Source organism: Bubalus bubalis, chromosome 4 (genome assembly GCF_019923935.1).
Source record: "Bubalus bubalis isolate 160015118507 breed Murrah chromosome 4, NDDB_SH_1, whole genome shotgun sequence".
NCBI lineage: Eukaryota > Metazoa > Chordata > Mammalia > Artiodactyla > Bovidae > Bubalus > Bubalus bubalis.
In genome coordinates this window covers 4,190,302-4,206,548 of record NC_059160.1, presented here as the reverse complement: position 1 = coordinate 4,206,548, position 16,247 = coordinate 4,190,302, and the positions used below count along the sequence as shown (strand labels likewise).

General features: G+C 41.1%; 1 protein-coding gene across 5 annotated transcripts in view; it reads right to left on the bottom strand.

Moving 5' to 3' along the window:
• The window catches only part of SMC1B (structural maintenance of chromosomes 1B), an 82,636-nt gene that overhangs the window by 5,479 nt on the left and 60,910 nt on the right, over positions 1 to 16,247 (bottom strand). For all 5 annotated transcript variants that reach the window (XM_044940757.1, XM_025282691.2, XM_006063279.3 and 2 more), the window contains 6 exons: positions 15,716 to 15,861; positions 13,987 to 14,140; positions 10,460 to 10,558; positions 5,005 to 5,161; positions 4,345 to 4,499; positions 1,684 to 1,835 (listed from right to left, as the gene is read on the bottom strand). In XM_044940757.1, the coding sequence (XP_044796692.1) occupies positions 1,684 to 1,835; positions 4,345 to 4,499; positions 5,005 to 5,161; positions 10,460 to 10,558; positions 13,987 to 14,140; positions 15,716 to 15,861 (863 nt within the window). The remainder of the gene's footprint in view (positions 1 to 1,683; positions 1,836 to 4,344; positions 4,500 to 5,004; positions 5,162 to 10,459; positions 10,559 to 13,986; positions 14,141 to 15,715; positions 15,862 to 16,247) is intronic.

Genomic DNA, 16,247 nt, shown 5'->3' with positions numbered 1-16,247 from the left:
CATGGTCCACTCCCCGCCCCACCCACTGCTCCAGGCCCCAATCTCTTTCTGCCAGCTCCTCCACAATCTCTTAACTTCTTGACACTGTGGTTTCTTTGGGGCTCAGTGATCAGAGCACTCTTCTATCTAACTAGCTTCTTTGATGATTTCATCTGCTCTCAAGGTTCTGAGTATCATTCATAGATGGAATGCTCTCACACTCCTACTGACAGTTCTGACTACTCAAACCCTTGCCTCACTGGTCCAGGGGCTTACGCAGCTCCACGTGGTATCTGCTCAAACTCAAGCAAAATCAACCTTTTCACCTACCCTCAAACCCAGCCCCCTCCTGTGCTCCTCTCCAGTTCAGTTAATGGCAGCTCTTATCCCTCTAGTTGATTAGGCTCCCTCCTACCCCATGCCGTGTCTGTGCCCACGCTGGTCCGAACCGCCGCCATCTTCCGCCCTGATTGCTACCACAGCTCCCTAACCTGCGCCTGCTGCTGCTGCAGACAGTCTGTTCTCTACAGGCACCAGGCTCACTCTGGCCCCAGCACTTTCCTCTGCACTCATTTCTTATGTCTAGAATATTCTTCCCTTAGAACGCTCCTCTAGAACACCCCACCCATGTGACTTGATCCCTTAATTTCTTCAAATCTTTGCTCAAATATTACCCTTTCAAAAAGTCCTTCCCAAAAGACTTTAATATTGCAAACCCTTCCCTGTTACTACTGCCATTGCCTCGTCTCTACAGCATCTGTCATTTTCTAATAGTCTCTATATTAGAGAATTAGTTTCCGAATACAACTTATTTATCATCTGTCTTCCCCAGCTAAAATTAAGTCTCTTTGAGGCAGGGTATTTGTTTTCTTGACTGCAATCTCTCCTATGCCCATTAACACCACTCGACACAGTAAATATCTAACAAATGGATGGGGGTGATACCCAGGAAGAGTCGTGTTCTGCTCAGATTCGCTCCTGTTACAGTCCCTGCCTCCTCCGTTTCTCAAAGTCTTCCTGCATTAGTGGCATCTTCTTTTGCTTTCCTATCATCACCAATTCTTTTTCCTTCTTGAGACCAGTAACAAACAGCTGTAAAACTTGTGTTGATCTTTCTGATCGTGAAAATAGAGAGGCTCTATTATCCATACCATAGTTCTTCATCTAGTGCTTTGAATGTTGAAAGCTAATTGCTTCATTTTTAGTAACATCTTTCCTGTGACTTTTTTACAAACTCAGGTGTCACCATCAGCAGTGGAAATGAGGTTAAACCTTTTTTTTCAGAAGAAATACTTTGCTTAACATTCCTTACTAAATAGCACATCTCTGAATGTGGACTAGGAAAATAACATAAAAGTTAGCTGTTTTTATTTTGTTTGGATTTGTTGTTGGAATTGTTTTTTGGCAATCTTGAATTCAAATCTGGCCATTTGCTACCCCCTTTTCTCCTTTCTTTTCGATTAAGCTGGACATTAGTAGCTTTTGATAATAACAAATTGAATAAAAATCTGTCAAAGACTGAATTCTCTCTTAAATTTGCTGTCTAAATTATTACAGGCCTAGAGCATAACCTGAATTGTCTGGCTTAAAACAATAGCTTTGTATGACGTACGCTGCATCAAGACAAGTAATAGGTAGATCTTGTGTAGGAAGGGCCGTCCGGCCTCTGCCCTGATGCAGGCAGAGGGCTCATGGTGACGGTACCTGTGCACAGCGAACAGGAGCGCCAGCGCTGCCACGCACTTCTCTCCCCCGGACAAGTTATCCATCGGCATGAACCGTTTGCCTGGGGCCACACAGTTATAGCTAATTCCCTCCAAGTAAGGCTCTTCTGGGTTCTCTGGGCTAAGAAATGCCTGAAACACATGTTATTTATTTAGCAGTATCAAAAAAGCTATTAGTAAAGTTCAATTTGGAACTGCAAAATACTATTGGTTTTATTTTTCTCCGTTTGATGGAAAAATATACCAATACTTGTAAATAATGTATTCAGCTCTACTTATAATCAGAGATAACAAAGTTTACTGGATAGGGAGTACAGGGACAACATTCTAACACATAAAAGATAAGATCTTCCCATCAGTCTGCGGTTCATAGTTCAGAAGCATATGCTGCAGTCAAACTAAAACAGCCTTCATTCAATTCTTCCACTGGTCCTTTCATCAAATCTTTACTGAACACCTATTATGGGTCAAGTTCTATAAGAACAGAGATGAATCCTGCCCTCAAGGAGTTAATGGGTTTCTTCTAGTCTTACTTTATAAAAAATAAGTTAATTTTTGGATTAAAGATCTAAGACCAGAAACTATAAAACTCCTAGAGGAAAACATAGGCAAAACACTCTCTGACATAAATCACAGCAGGATCCTCTATGACCCACCTCCCAGAGTAGTGGAAATCAAAGCAAAAATAAACAAATGGGACCTAATTAAACTTAAAAGCTTTTGCACAATGAAGGAAACTATAAGCAAGGTGAAAAGACAGCCTTCAGAATGGGAGAAAAGAATAGCAAACGAAGCAACTGACAAAGAATTAATCTCAAAAATATATAAACAGCTCATGCAGCTCAATACCAGAAAAATAAACAACCCAATCAAAAAATGGGCCAAAGAACTAAACAGACATTTCTCCAAAGAAGACATACAGACGGCTAACAAACACATGAAAACATGCTCAACATCACTCATTATCAGAGAAATGCAAATCAAAACCACAATGAGGTACCATCTCATGCCAGTCAGAATGGCTGCTATCAAAAAGTCTACAAACAATAAATGCTGGAAAGGGTGTAGAGAAAAGGGAACCCTCTTACACTATTGGTGGGAACGCAAACTAGTACAGCCACTATGGAGAACAGTGTGGAGATTCCTTAAAAAACTGGAAATAGAACTGCCATATGACCCAGCAATCCCACTGCTGGGCATACACACCAAGGAAACCAGAATTGAAAGAGACACATGTGCCCTAATGTTCATCACAGCACTGTTTACAATAGCCAGGACATGGAAGCAACCTAGATGTCCATCACCAGACGAATGGATAAGAAAGCTGTGGTACATATACACAATGGAAAATTATTACTCAGCTATTAAAAAGAACACATGAATCAATTCTAATGAGGTGGATGAAACTGGAGCCTATTATACAGAGTGAAGTAAGCCAGAAAGAAAAACACCAATACAGTATGAAAGTGACAGTGAAGTTGCTCAGTCGTGTCAGATTGTCTGCAACCCCATGGACTGTAGCCCACCAGGCTCCTCCATCCATGGGATTTTCCAGGCAAGAGTACTGGAGTGGGTTGCCATTTCTGTTTCCAGAGTATTTTCCCAACCCAGGGATCGAACCGAGGTCTCCCGTATTGTAAGCAAGACGCTTCACCGTCTGAGGCACCAGGGAAGTCACGCATATATATGAAATTTAGAAAGATGGTATCGATGACCCTATATGTGAGACAGCAAAAGAGGCACAGATATAAAGAATAGACTTTGGACTCTGTGGGAGAAGGCAAGGGTGGGATTATCTTAGAGAATAGCATTAAAACATGTATATTATCATATGTGAAATAGATCACGAGTCCAAGTTTGAGGCATGAAACAGGGCACTCAAAGCTGGTGCACTGGGACAACCCTGAGGGATGGGATGGGAAGGGGAGTTCAGGATGGGGACACATGTACACCCGTGGCTGATTCATGTCAATGTATGGCAAAAACCACTACAATATTGTAAAGTAATTAGCCTCCAATTAAAATTAAATTAATTAATTAAAAACACCACCACCACCATCACCAAATTATTCTTGGTTGAAATTCTAAGTATGTGATTCAAGATTACTTCAGTCATAAAATACCGAGAGAAAGAGGGAAACTCACATATATATGACCTGGTCTACATCTTTTGTCCACATCCAACTGCACAGTATTTGCTGTGGATACTGATCACGGAATGGAAAGACCAATACGACAAGGGGCGCGTCTAGACTTGAACCCTGCCTTTAGTTCCTTCCCTTTCCACAGACCCCACATCAACCTTTTCCCCTACATTACCCTAACTCTACTGCAGAGACCACTGACAGCTCTACAAAGTCACATTAGTACAGATCACAGAATGCCAGAGCTGGAAGAGGACGTGGAAACCAGATGACCTAACCCACTCATTGTGCAGATACAGAAGCAGGACCAGAGATTTTGACTTGCCAGGCTGACTAGACCTAGAACACAGGTCACTGTGATAACCAATTTTCATGAGCTGACTTTACCCAGTTAAGTGGGTCACTCAAGAGAGAGTGATGGTGATTTATCACCATTAAAGAAAACAATATCAAGTAACACAAGTTCCTACTCATATTTGAGGGTGAGAAATACGTACTTGGGCACTGTTGTTTCTGCAGAGCTTCTTGTAGATTTGATCAATTGAGATTGAGATGTGCTCAAAACACTGGTTGAAAAGATCATATCTCCTTTTTTTCACGTGTTCAAACTCTTGCCTACATATTCTGGCTTCCTTTCTGCTGGCCTCAAAAGCTAAGAGACAATCAGTGTTCTTAATTTTGAATATCACCAAGGGCTTTTCTTATTTTAACTTTAAAGCATAAAACATTTTTTAAGCTAGATTTTGAGTTTGGCCATCTTGAATTAAATCTACCTTCAAAACATCTCAGCTACTATTAAGTCCAAGAAAATGACTATTAAAATTGATGAGCCCCTTTTCTGGGTAGGGCCGATTTTTAAATAATAACAACAAATTCCAACAGAGTTATCTAATATGCCTCTTGTGCTGCTATGAAATAAGACACTGTTCAAAAATAACCAATACACCTGTTTTTAAATTAAAGCAAAACTCTTTTCAAAAAGGAAGAAATTAATAATTCAGCATTAAAAGTACATTACTATAAGATGACAGAGGAAAAAAAAATATATAATCAAAACAAAGGTACAGTTCAGGGGGGATTATTGGTAAATGTTACAGAAATCAAAACCCCTAATACCAACGAATATGATCTTGCTATCAACTAAAGTTTAATTTCACCATCTATGGACTCCTGAAACTTGTCTCTGACAGTCTTCAGGTTCTCCACGGCTCTTAGGTTTGGGGCTGCTGTCTTCAACAGGATATCTTCTTGGGATGCTACTTGTTGTAGGAGGAGTCTAAGCTGGTCCTCAATTTCTTTATCAGATTGTAGAGCCTATTATTGGCAAAGAACAGCAATGATTAGCATGCTACTTAGATCCAAACTGCTGCACTAAGTAGGCACAGGGCCCTTCAGGGTATGGCCCCTATTTCTCTCGCTCTGCATCCAGCCCTGCCGGCCCTGGTAGCCCTCTCTGAGCCTGCAGTGCAGCTTGGGGCACTACTGTGGCTTCCTGGGTTGGCTGTGCCCTTTCATAGCTCAGGTGTCATGGGTGCTGCCCTCTTGGAACACGCTTCACCTTCGTATTTCTTAATCTGGCTAAAAAAGTAAACAATTCATGTTATTGCTTCTTTTTAAAATTTTTTTTAAATTGGAGGATAACTGCTTTATAATACTGTGTTGGTTTCTGCCATAACATGAGTCAGCCACAGGTATTCATATGTCCCCTCTCTCTTGAACCCTCCCTCCCATCTCTCTCCCCATCCCACCCCTCTAGGTTGTCACAGAGCACAGTGTCACAAAGCAAATTCTCACTGGCTATCTATTTTACATATGGTAATATGTATGTTTCCATGCTACTCTCTCAAGTCATCCCACCTTCTGCTTTCCCCCCTGTGTCCACAAGTCTTTTCTCTATGTCTTCATCTCCATTGCTGCCCTGCAAATAGATTCTTCAATACCATGTTTATAGATTTCATATGTAGGAATTAATATAAATATTTGTCTTTTTCTTCAACTTATTTCACTCTGTATAACAGGCTCTAACTTCATCCAACTCATTAGGACTTACTCAAATGTGTTCTTTTTAATAGCAGAGTAATATTCCATGGTATATATGTACCACAATTTCTGTATCCATTCATCTGTCAATGGACATACACTCGTTCATTAAAAAATATTGATCATCTACTATGTATGAGGATTCAATGATGAAAACTACTCTGTCCTTGCCCTTAAAGAGCTAACAGGGAAGTCAGACATGCAAACTGGCGTTGACAACAGTGTGAAGCCCTCCACCAGGTAAGCGTGAGTACTATGGGGCAACAGAAGGGATCCAGCTCATCTGGTTGTTGTTCAGTCACTAAGTCATGTCCAACTCTCTGCGACCCCATGAACTGCAGCACGCCAGGCTTCCCTGTCTTTCACTATTTCCTAGAGTTTGCTCAAACTCATGTCCATTGAGTCCATGATGCCATCCAACCATCTCCTCCTGTGCTGCCCCCTTTTCCTCCTGCCCTTAATCTTTCCCAGCATCAGGGTCTTTTCTAATGAGTCAACTCTTGGCATCTACTGCCAAAGTATTGGAGTTTTAGTATCAGTTCTTCCAGCGAATATTCTGGGTTGATTTCCTTTAGATTGATTGGTTTGATCTCCTTGCAGTCCAAAGGACTATTCAAGAGTGTTCTTCAGCAACACAATTTGAAAGCATCAGTTCTTCAGTGTTCAGCCTTTTTTATGGTCCAACTTGCAAATCCATACATCACTACTGGAAAAACCATAGCTTTGACTATACAAACCTTTGTTGGCAAAGTGTTGTCTCTGTTTTTTAATATTCTAAGTTTTTTATAGCTTTTTTTTTTCAAGGAGCAAGTGTCTTTTAATTTCATGGCTTCAGTCACCATTCACAGTGATTTTGGAGCCCAAGAAAAGAAAATCTGTCACTGTTCCACTTTTCCACCTTTTATTTGACATGAAGTGATGGGTCCAGATGCCATGATCTTCATTTTCTGAAAGTTCAGTTTTATGCCTGCTTTTTCACTCTCCTCTTTAACCTTCATCAAGAGGCTCTTGAGTTTGTCTTCACTTTCTGCCACAAGAGTGGTATCATCTGCATATCTGAGCTTAATATTTCTCCTAGCAATCTTGATTTCAGCTTGTGATTCATCCAGCCTGGCATTTCACATGATGTACTCTGCATAGAAGTTAAATAAGCAGAGTAGCAATATACAGCCTTGACGTACTCCTTTCCCAATTTCGAACCAGTCCATTGTTCCATGACTGGTTCTACCTGTTGCTTCTTGTCCCGCATACAGGTTTCTCAGGAGAAAAGTAAGGTGGTCTGGTATTTCCATCTCTTTAAGATTGTTTCACAGTTTGTTGTGATCCACACAGTCAAAGGCTTTATCATACTCAATAAAGCAGAAGTAGGTGTTTTTCTGGAATTCCTTTGCCTTTCCTATGATCTAATCAGTAAGTCAATTCAGTTGCTCAGTCATGTCCGACTCTTTGTGACCCCACGGACAGCAGCACGCCAGGCCTCCCTGTCCATCACCAACTCCTGGAGTTTACTCACACTCATGTCCATTGAGTTGGTGATGCCATTCAACCATCTCATCCTCTGTCTTCCCCTTCTCCTCCCGGCTTCAATCCTTCCCAGCATCAGGGTCTTTTCCAATGACTCAGTTCTTCACATCAGGTGGCCAAAGTACTGGAGTTTCAGCTTCAGCATCAGTCCTTCCAATGAATATTCAGGACTGATTTCCTTTAGGATGGACTGGTTCGATCTCCTTGCAGTCCAAGGGACTCTCAAGAGTCTTCTCCAACACCACACTGCAAAAGCATCAACTCTTCAATGCTCAGCTTTCTTTATAGTTCAACTCTCACATCCATACATGACTACTGGAAAAACCATAGCCTTGACTAGATGGACCTTTGTTGGCAAAGTAATGTCTCTGCTTTTTAATATGCTGTCTAGGTTGGTCATAACTTTTCTTCCAAGGAGTAAGCATCTTTTAATTTCATGGCTGCAATCACCATCTGCAGTGATTTTGGAGCCCCCCAAAATAAAGTCTCTCACTGTTTCCCCATCTATTTGTCATGAAGTGATGGGACCAGATGTCATCTTAGTTTTCTGTTGAGTTTTAAGCCAACTTTTTCATTCTCCTCTCTCACTTTCTTCAAGAGGCTCTTTAGTTCTTCTGCTTTCTGCCATAAGGGTGATGTCATCTGCATATCTGAGGTTATTGATATTTCTCCCGGCAATCTTGACTCCAGCTTGTGCTTCATCCACCCAGCATTTCGGATGATGTACTCTGCACAGAAGTTAAATAAGCAGGGTGACAATATACAGCCTTGACATACTCCTTCCCCTATTTGGAACCAGTCTGCTGTTCCATGTCCAGTTCTAACTGCTGCTTTCTGACCTGCATACAGATTTCTCAAAAGGTAGGTCAGATGGTCTGGTATTTCCATCTCTTTAAGAATTTTCTACAGTTTATTGTGATCCACACAAAGGCTTTGGCATAGTCAATAAAGCAGAAATAGATGTTTTTCTGGAACTCCCTTGCTTTTTTCATTATCCAGCAGATGTTGGCAATTTGATCTCTGGTTCCTCTGCCTTTTCTAAATTCAGCTTGAACATATGGAAGTTCACAGTTCACGTACTGTTGAAGCCTGGCTTGGAGAATTTTGAGCATTACTTTGCTAGCGTGTGAGATGAGTACAATTGTGTGGTAGTTTGAACATTCTTTGGCATTGCCTTTCTTTGGGACTGGAATAAAAACTGACCTCGTCCAATCCTGTGGCCACTGCTGAGTTTTCCAAATTTGCTGGCATATTGAATACAGCACTCTCACAGCATCATCTTTTAGGATTTGAAATAGCTCAACTGGAATGCCATCACTTCCACCAGCTTTGTTCGTAGTGATGCTTCCTAAGGCCCATTGACTTCACATTCCAGGATGTCTGGCTCTAGGTGAGTGATCACACCATCGTGATTATCTGGGTCGTGAAGATTTTCTTTGTCTAGTTGTTCTGTGTATTCTTGCCACCTCTTCTTAATATCTTCCCATGCTTCTGAAGCCTAGCTTGAAGGATTTTGAGTGTTACTTTGCTAGCAGGTGAAATGAGAACAATCATATGGTAGTTTGTACATTCTTTGGCATTGCCTTCCCCTGGCATTGGGATGAAATCTGACCTTTTCCAATCCTGTGACCATTGCTGAGCTTTCCAAATTTGCTAACACATTGAGTGCAGCACTTTAACAACATCATCTTTTAGGATTTCAAATAGCTCAGTTGGAGGTAACATTTAAACTAGAACTTAAATCATGAGCAGAACTAACTTGAGTGAGCAGAGAAGGGAAAAGTGCGGCAGGCATTACCTTCCAGGAAAACTTTCTTGACCCCGTAGAGGCGTTATTTAACATCTGATAAAGGTGTGTTTTAATTCATTGGGGGAAAGAATTTTTTAGAAGATGCTGAGTAAACTGGTTAATTTATGTACCTTCTAAGAAAGATTCTTAGCTCATACTATATATAAAAATAAATTTCAGATAAATTAAATAGGAAAAGAAAAAATCATTAACAGGAAGAGAATGTTTATAAATAGTTACTCAGTAATGTTGTAGAGAAGGACTTATTAAATATGAAAGCACTAAATAGACTATAAAATAGATAAGAGGTTATTTTCTGATTTCCCAAAGCACCACAATTAACAATAAAAGAACTCAATAAATCTAACAAAATATATTAATATTAAAAATATGAAATAAAAAGGTGTGGTAGTTATTGCTACTTGACATCCATTCTCCATTTCTTCCTTTCTAACAAAGCCCAGGTTGGCCATGTCTCGCTCATAGGGCCCATGAACCCTGCTTGGCCTAAGCGAAGGCCATCCCACTCCAACAGTGACTGGCCAGGAGTGAACATGTGACCCGATTCAGGACACTGTGATGAGAGGACAACTGCTGGATCTCTGTGGAAAAGCTCTTCTTCAACCCTAAGAACAGCACCACTTCAATAGGCGCACTCTCTTCTCTGAGGGTTGTGGTTGTGTTGGCTGGAAGGCAAGAAAGGCCAGAGTCATTTTGCCCTCAGGCTTCAGGACAAAATCAAAACACAAAGCAACGTATGGCCACAGGGGTGACAGAAGCAGAGTGAGAGCTATTAGATTAAAGAGGCCATGAGGCTGGGCTTCTGGTCTGTGCTCTGCTGCTATGAAGAGCTTGTCACTTCCTGAGGTTCTGCACTGAGACGCCAACAGGGTGATTCAGGATGCTGGAGTGTGTTGGCTACTTTTGTGTGTTTCAGGACTTTTCTCAATGACTTTTTTATTCATTGTGAATCTTCAAGAAGAGGGAACAGCCTTTCAAAATACTGGCAGAAACTTTTCTTCTTCAACAAGATCTTTCATGGTATTGATATTCTACAGACTACAGAGGGAGAAATGCTGATATAAACACTTTAAATGTTTTAGGCATTTTATATGTAACCTGTTTATACTATTTCTTTAAAAACTATTAGGAAATCTACTTACCCCCCAAACTATGCTCTGTCATCTAAAAATTATTCTGTAGGATTTATATATTCAATATTACCATAAGTTAGTCATAAACAGAAATCTTTCAGTTACCTTCAAATCCTCTCTTAGAGAGCTGTAGTCCACCTCAATGGCTGCTTCTTTTTCATATATATCAGTTGTTGCCTGGGTACCTTCTGCTTCAGTTCCCAACTGAAAAACACACGAAGCCTTTTCCTTGTTATCTGAAAATGGTGCTCTCTACTCATGTGTCTGTCCCAAGTCCTCCAGTTGATGGCCACCTCACTCAGACGAGAAGATAAAACAGCCTTATGCAGGCCTCCAAGGCCTCGGCTTCCCCTTTAACTTCACTCTGTGTTAGTCTCCCTGCTCCAACCAACCTGGGCTCCTTGAACAGACCGTGTACACATCACTTAGGGCTGGCAAAATGACCTCTGCCTGGACACCCTTCCTCTACACGTCTGTATCTCTTCATCTTCTACCTCGTCTACTAGCCAGCTGCCTTCTCTCAGGATATCCAAGGCCTCTGCCTCAAGTTCTCTTTATTTCCCTCCCTGCTTTGTATTTTCTTTAGCCTATATCACTACCAAACACATGAATATTTTACTGTCTGCCACTTCTTCCCCCGGAAGAATGCGAAGGAAGGGATTTGGGGTAGTTACACTCACTGCTGTAGTCTCAGTGCCTACTGCAACGCTGGAAACATGTATTTCAGTTTCAATATATGTCACTCTGAACGAAGAAAGAGGAGGAAAGAAGGAACAAACAAAGAAGCACTTATTCAGCTGCAGGCCAGCTTTTGGTGTAATGCTGACACCAAAAGCAAGACCTACAAAATAAGCGAAAACCTTTTCTCACTCTTTTACAGATGTTCTCACCTGAAACAAACCAATAAAACTACCTTTGGAAGTAAGTCCACATGTTATATATTTACACTAAAATGGTTCACACAGAAGGGGAATTTGAACACAAAGGGTAACATTGAACCCCTGAATCTCACAACTACTATTTATGATTCAACATTGTACTTTGTATTAAGTTTCTATGTGAGTCACCTAATGCCTTGCTATTTGAAGTGTGATCTGTGGGCCGGCGAGAGCAGGCCTCACCTGGGAAACAAGGTCCCCAGGGGCTTCATGTGCACAGTAGGGTTTGGGAACCAGTGATCTGGTACAGTCTTTCCCACAACATAAGAATTTCCTATGAGAATTCTGGCAGATGTAGGTAACTCATCCCATGTCTGAACACGTCCCATGGAAGGGAAATCTCAGTTCTACCTTACAATAGTTGTAAGACGATTCCTACAACTGCATAAGACAATTAATTCTATGTGGTGATCCTTGTCCAGCCTTCTGGAAAGAGACAATGTATACCCAATGCCTTTTCTGTTTTGGACTTTAGATGACCTTGTACAGCACCCTCATTACATGGCTGCTGTCCATGAGGCTGCAAAAGAGTCGGACACGACTTAGCAACTAAACACCAACAACTAGATGTGCTTGTAAAACTTCAATTAGGGACTCACCACTAGAGGCCTTCCCTCGTTCTAGCAGGAAGTGCTCCCTAGTAGAAGAAATCTGACTCTGTGTCCTCCACCCCCAACCCGTGTCCCCCTGAGGATTAGAAAGAACAAGTATGTTCTGTCCTCTGTGGCAGACCTTCTTCTGCTGGAGGGGAATAACCATATTCCCCAAGACTTCTCTTCCCAGCACGACACAGTCTGGGCCTTTTCACTATCGTGGACACTTTACTCTCAGAAAACATCATGCTTTAGAAAGTAAATGCAATATTCCAATGTGGTTTGACCAGCACAAAGTAGAGCAGAACTATCACTTTTTAGATAACGATTCAGTATTAATCCAGCTTAAGGTATTAATACCTGCTTTGAAATAACCACTATGAATATGAAAGTCATTCACCCTAATAAACAAGTAAATAATTTCACATTCATGGTGGGCACATATGTTGGAGAATACTTCTGAAAGTTCACTAACTGAAAAAACAATAGGACCAAAGCAGCAGCAGGAACACTTGACCAGCAGCATTTACTTAGATATCAGTCATTAAAGCTGCTGCTGCTTCCACACTATTCAATGACAAACCTCTTCTAAAATTACAGCCTTTTACATAGACTTTCCATTTCTCTCTATATTATTGTGAGTACTGCTTTTCTGCTTCCATCCACTTCTTCTGTTACAGACCCTCCCTTCCCTCTTTCTGCACCCTTAAGAGTGGACACATGATTCAGAATGAACCAGTCAGAGTTCTTCCTCAGGATTTTTCTAATTGAGGGCAGGAGAGAGGTGTCTTCCCGCTCTGGTCAAAGCTAGTGGTTACAGCTGCAGCCATGTGAGGAAAGCTGATCTGAACAAATAAAGCCAATACATACTAAGTTCTCCACAGTGTTCAAATTCCTGGACCATGTCACAGGGGAGGCAGCCTTCACTTCAGTCCTATCCCCTGACCTCCCATTCCCCCTTTAAAGCCATCTGAGTGGGGCTCATGACATTTGTGGCCAGTAAAGTGGCTTCTCCTTTCCTTCCATCTGGGATGTACTCTCTGCTAAAACAGAGAAAAAAGACTCTTTTTTAGGCTTAGTTGTGCAGCTTACAGTATATTGGTTCTCTGACTAGAGATCGAACTGGGGGCCCTGGCAGTGAGACTGCCAGGGAATCTCTTCCCTTCCCCAGCAAAAGACTTTTGAGTATAATATAACACCAGAATTATGCTATGAGAAGTAGTCAAAATCAGCAAGAGAAAAACTGTTTCACAGCTGCTTCATACTGAAGAAACCAAAGGACTGAACGCCTCTTCTGGAGTAGAAACTGGAGGGAAATGCATGGATTTCTGACTGGTGACAAAGCAGAAAGGGGAGGAGGGAGGTGGAAAGGGGACTACAGGGAAGAGATCACTAAAGATTTAAAAGATAATTTGAAAGGTAAAAGAACTATGTTCACCATCCTTTGCATTAGCTAATAGTCAGACATTCTTCTTGAACTATGTCGTCATATCTTTCCTAACATAAGCGGCAGAACAAAAGGGTATATAAGCGTCCCGCCGACCTCAAGAGTACTGTGTAGTATGAATGTGATGAGAAAGCAAAGGAAGCTAACAGAAAAATGTCCACCATGGGGAGACTTCAGTCTCACCTTTTGACTCCCTGGGTATCTATTATCACCTTCCCCACGCTCTCATCGCCTGGACAGACTCAGTGAGTCACGTTTCTACTGAAAAGGACCTCAAGTTGTTGGTGAAGCTGCAGAACAAGATCCCTCCACACACCACCGACGGTGTTCCCAGAGTACAGCACTGCTCATGCTGTCAGGCATGTGCCCCTGCCTGCAACGGACTGTGGCTACCCCATCTCTCCAGAATGCCCCTGAACTATGGAGCTAAAAGGATACGGATTAGCAGGAGAAATAAGAGAGCTATACAAAGTGCCCAGTCTTCTGGAATGAGGATCATTTTGCCCTTTTCCCTTCCCAGGCGAGATGTTTTTTCTGCTAATAAAGCTTTAGAACAAGACTAAGAATCTGCATGGCTACAACTTCACTAAGCAGACAAAGGCCTACTTAAAGTCCCACACAACTGCCCATACTTTAAATCACTTGCTAGAGTACCTCCACTTCAATGATGTCATCCAGCGACCCCAACAAAAGAACTATTTCAATGTCTTGAACTTTGCAGTCAAGCAACATGTTATGCTTCTCTAACCGATTCTGTTCCAGAGAACTCTGAAGGATCACAACTTCTTTTTGCCATTTTCCCACTTCCCTGCAAATACACAGATATGAAAAAGTGATTATATTTTACTAATTACATAAAGTTCCATTAGGAAGAAAAACGTGTTTATAAATTTACATGAAAAAATTTTTTTCTTTCAAGTGCTGTTAAGATGCAGAGTTAGTCCATGAATGCTTGTAATTTAAACTTTAACACTCCTGACAAAGGCCACAAATATAATTATTTAATCCAAGGGAACATTTCCAATAATATACTTGACTCAGGCTAACAACAATACAGTGCTCTCCCAGTTACCTTATTTTTAAATCTGTACAATTTTTCAAGGTGTATCTCTCTCAATATAAGTTCTACATTTTAGAACCTCAAACCAAGAGAAAGTGTCTGTTAGCAAGATAAATGTCTTACCAGTTAAGTCATTACACACCTAATAGTCTAAACTTTGTTACCACCATCACCAGCACTAATGTAAGGCCTTCTATCTTAATGAGGGCTTAGGAGTCTTACCAGCTGAAACAAAAGGGGGACTTTAAAGAGGACCCAGAAGACTAAAAATAAAAGAAAATAAATGAAGAATTATATGGTTTTCAAGAATCTGATGATAGAGATGTGGTTCTATTTAAATTAAGTATAAGCCAAAAAAAAATCATGCATAAACAAACTAAATTCCACTCAAAAATCTTAGACAAAGAATTTTCTGGCAGCATCTTGAAACACTAAGACTTTGAACATTGTAAAATATTCAAGAGTTTGAGCAAAAATAGAACTCACTGCACCTGTTCACTTATGGTTGTGTCAATCACACAGGAGAGCAGATGTCATTGGTTCAACAGGCCAGTGGACTCAAAGGGCTACTGGTCATCATCACAGCAAATACATGCTCATTGTATGCCAGGTACTGTTCTAAGAACCATATGAACTCATTTAATCCTTACGACTATTCTATGACGTAGGCACTATTACCATCCCCGCTTTACTGATAAGAAAACAAAGGCACCATATATAAGCAGCAGAGCTAGGGCCTGGAACCATGCAGTATGGCTCCAGATTCTACACCTCACTCGCTATGCTGTCATACAGACTAGCAGGGCCTTCCTAACAGGAAGGGACTGGTGTCAAGGAGATCTATGGTAAGGAAGCTGAACCTCCAATACTCTGACCACCTGATGCGAAGAACTGACTCATTGGAAAAGACCTTGATGCTGTGAAAGATTGGAGGTGGGAGGAGAAGGGGATGACAGAGGATGAGATGGTTGGATGGCATCACTGACTCAATGGACATGGGTTTGAGTAAGCTCCAGGAGTTGGTGATGGACAACACAGAGGCCTGGCATGCTGCAGTTCATGAGGTCGCAAAGAGTCAGACATGACTGAGTGACTAAACTGAACTGAACACTTCGTATAGGTTTCTCTTTACTCATTTAAAAGTACTATACACTCTAAACAACTAACTACCTGTCTTGGTTTTTCCCCTAAGTTGCAATGCTTGATAGATGCAATAGGAGACCAAAAGCCACATAAAGGTACATATTCAAATAATAAAACTTCTATAATAAATTTCAAATTGATGGTAAACATTTTTTAAACTCTTGATAAACTTTTAATCACCTATCAATGGCCAAAAACTTCTTTCGTTCCTCTTCAATTTGAGCTTGGACTTTCTCAACGTTGGTATTCTGAGTGAAAAATTCATCCTTAAGTTGCTGCTGTTTTTCCATGAGTTCATCCACAATTTTGAGACAATTTTTTTCAACCTGTATGGAGATGATTCACATTACAGGCTTACAATCTTTTATATTAATAAGGCCAACAGGTCATTTTATTATTAATACAACCATCCCAGTCATTCCAAGACAAACCCTGTCCTGCATGCTGCCAGAGCCTCCACTGTAGAATGTGACCCACTCCTGTTTACACTACCAGGTAATCACTACCTACCTTTCTCTTTCACTTTGGATTCATTTCCCAGCTTGCTGTCATCTGACTTCTGTTTCCACGGTCCAGTGAAAACATTCTTCCTACCAGACTTTACCTTCTTGGCTCTAACTTTAGCCTTTTCACTTTAACTTTGCTCACTTCCTTTCTCCTCACACGCTGGGGATCGTGGCTGTCTTCATAACCAAGGCAACCACTCCTTCCA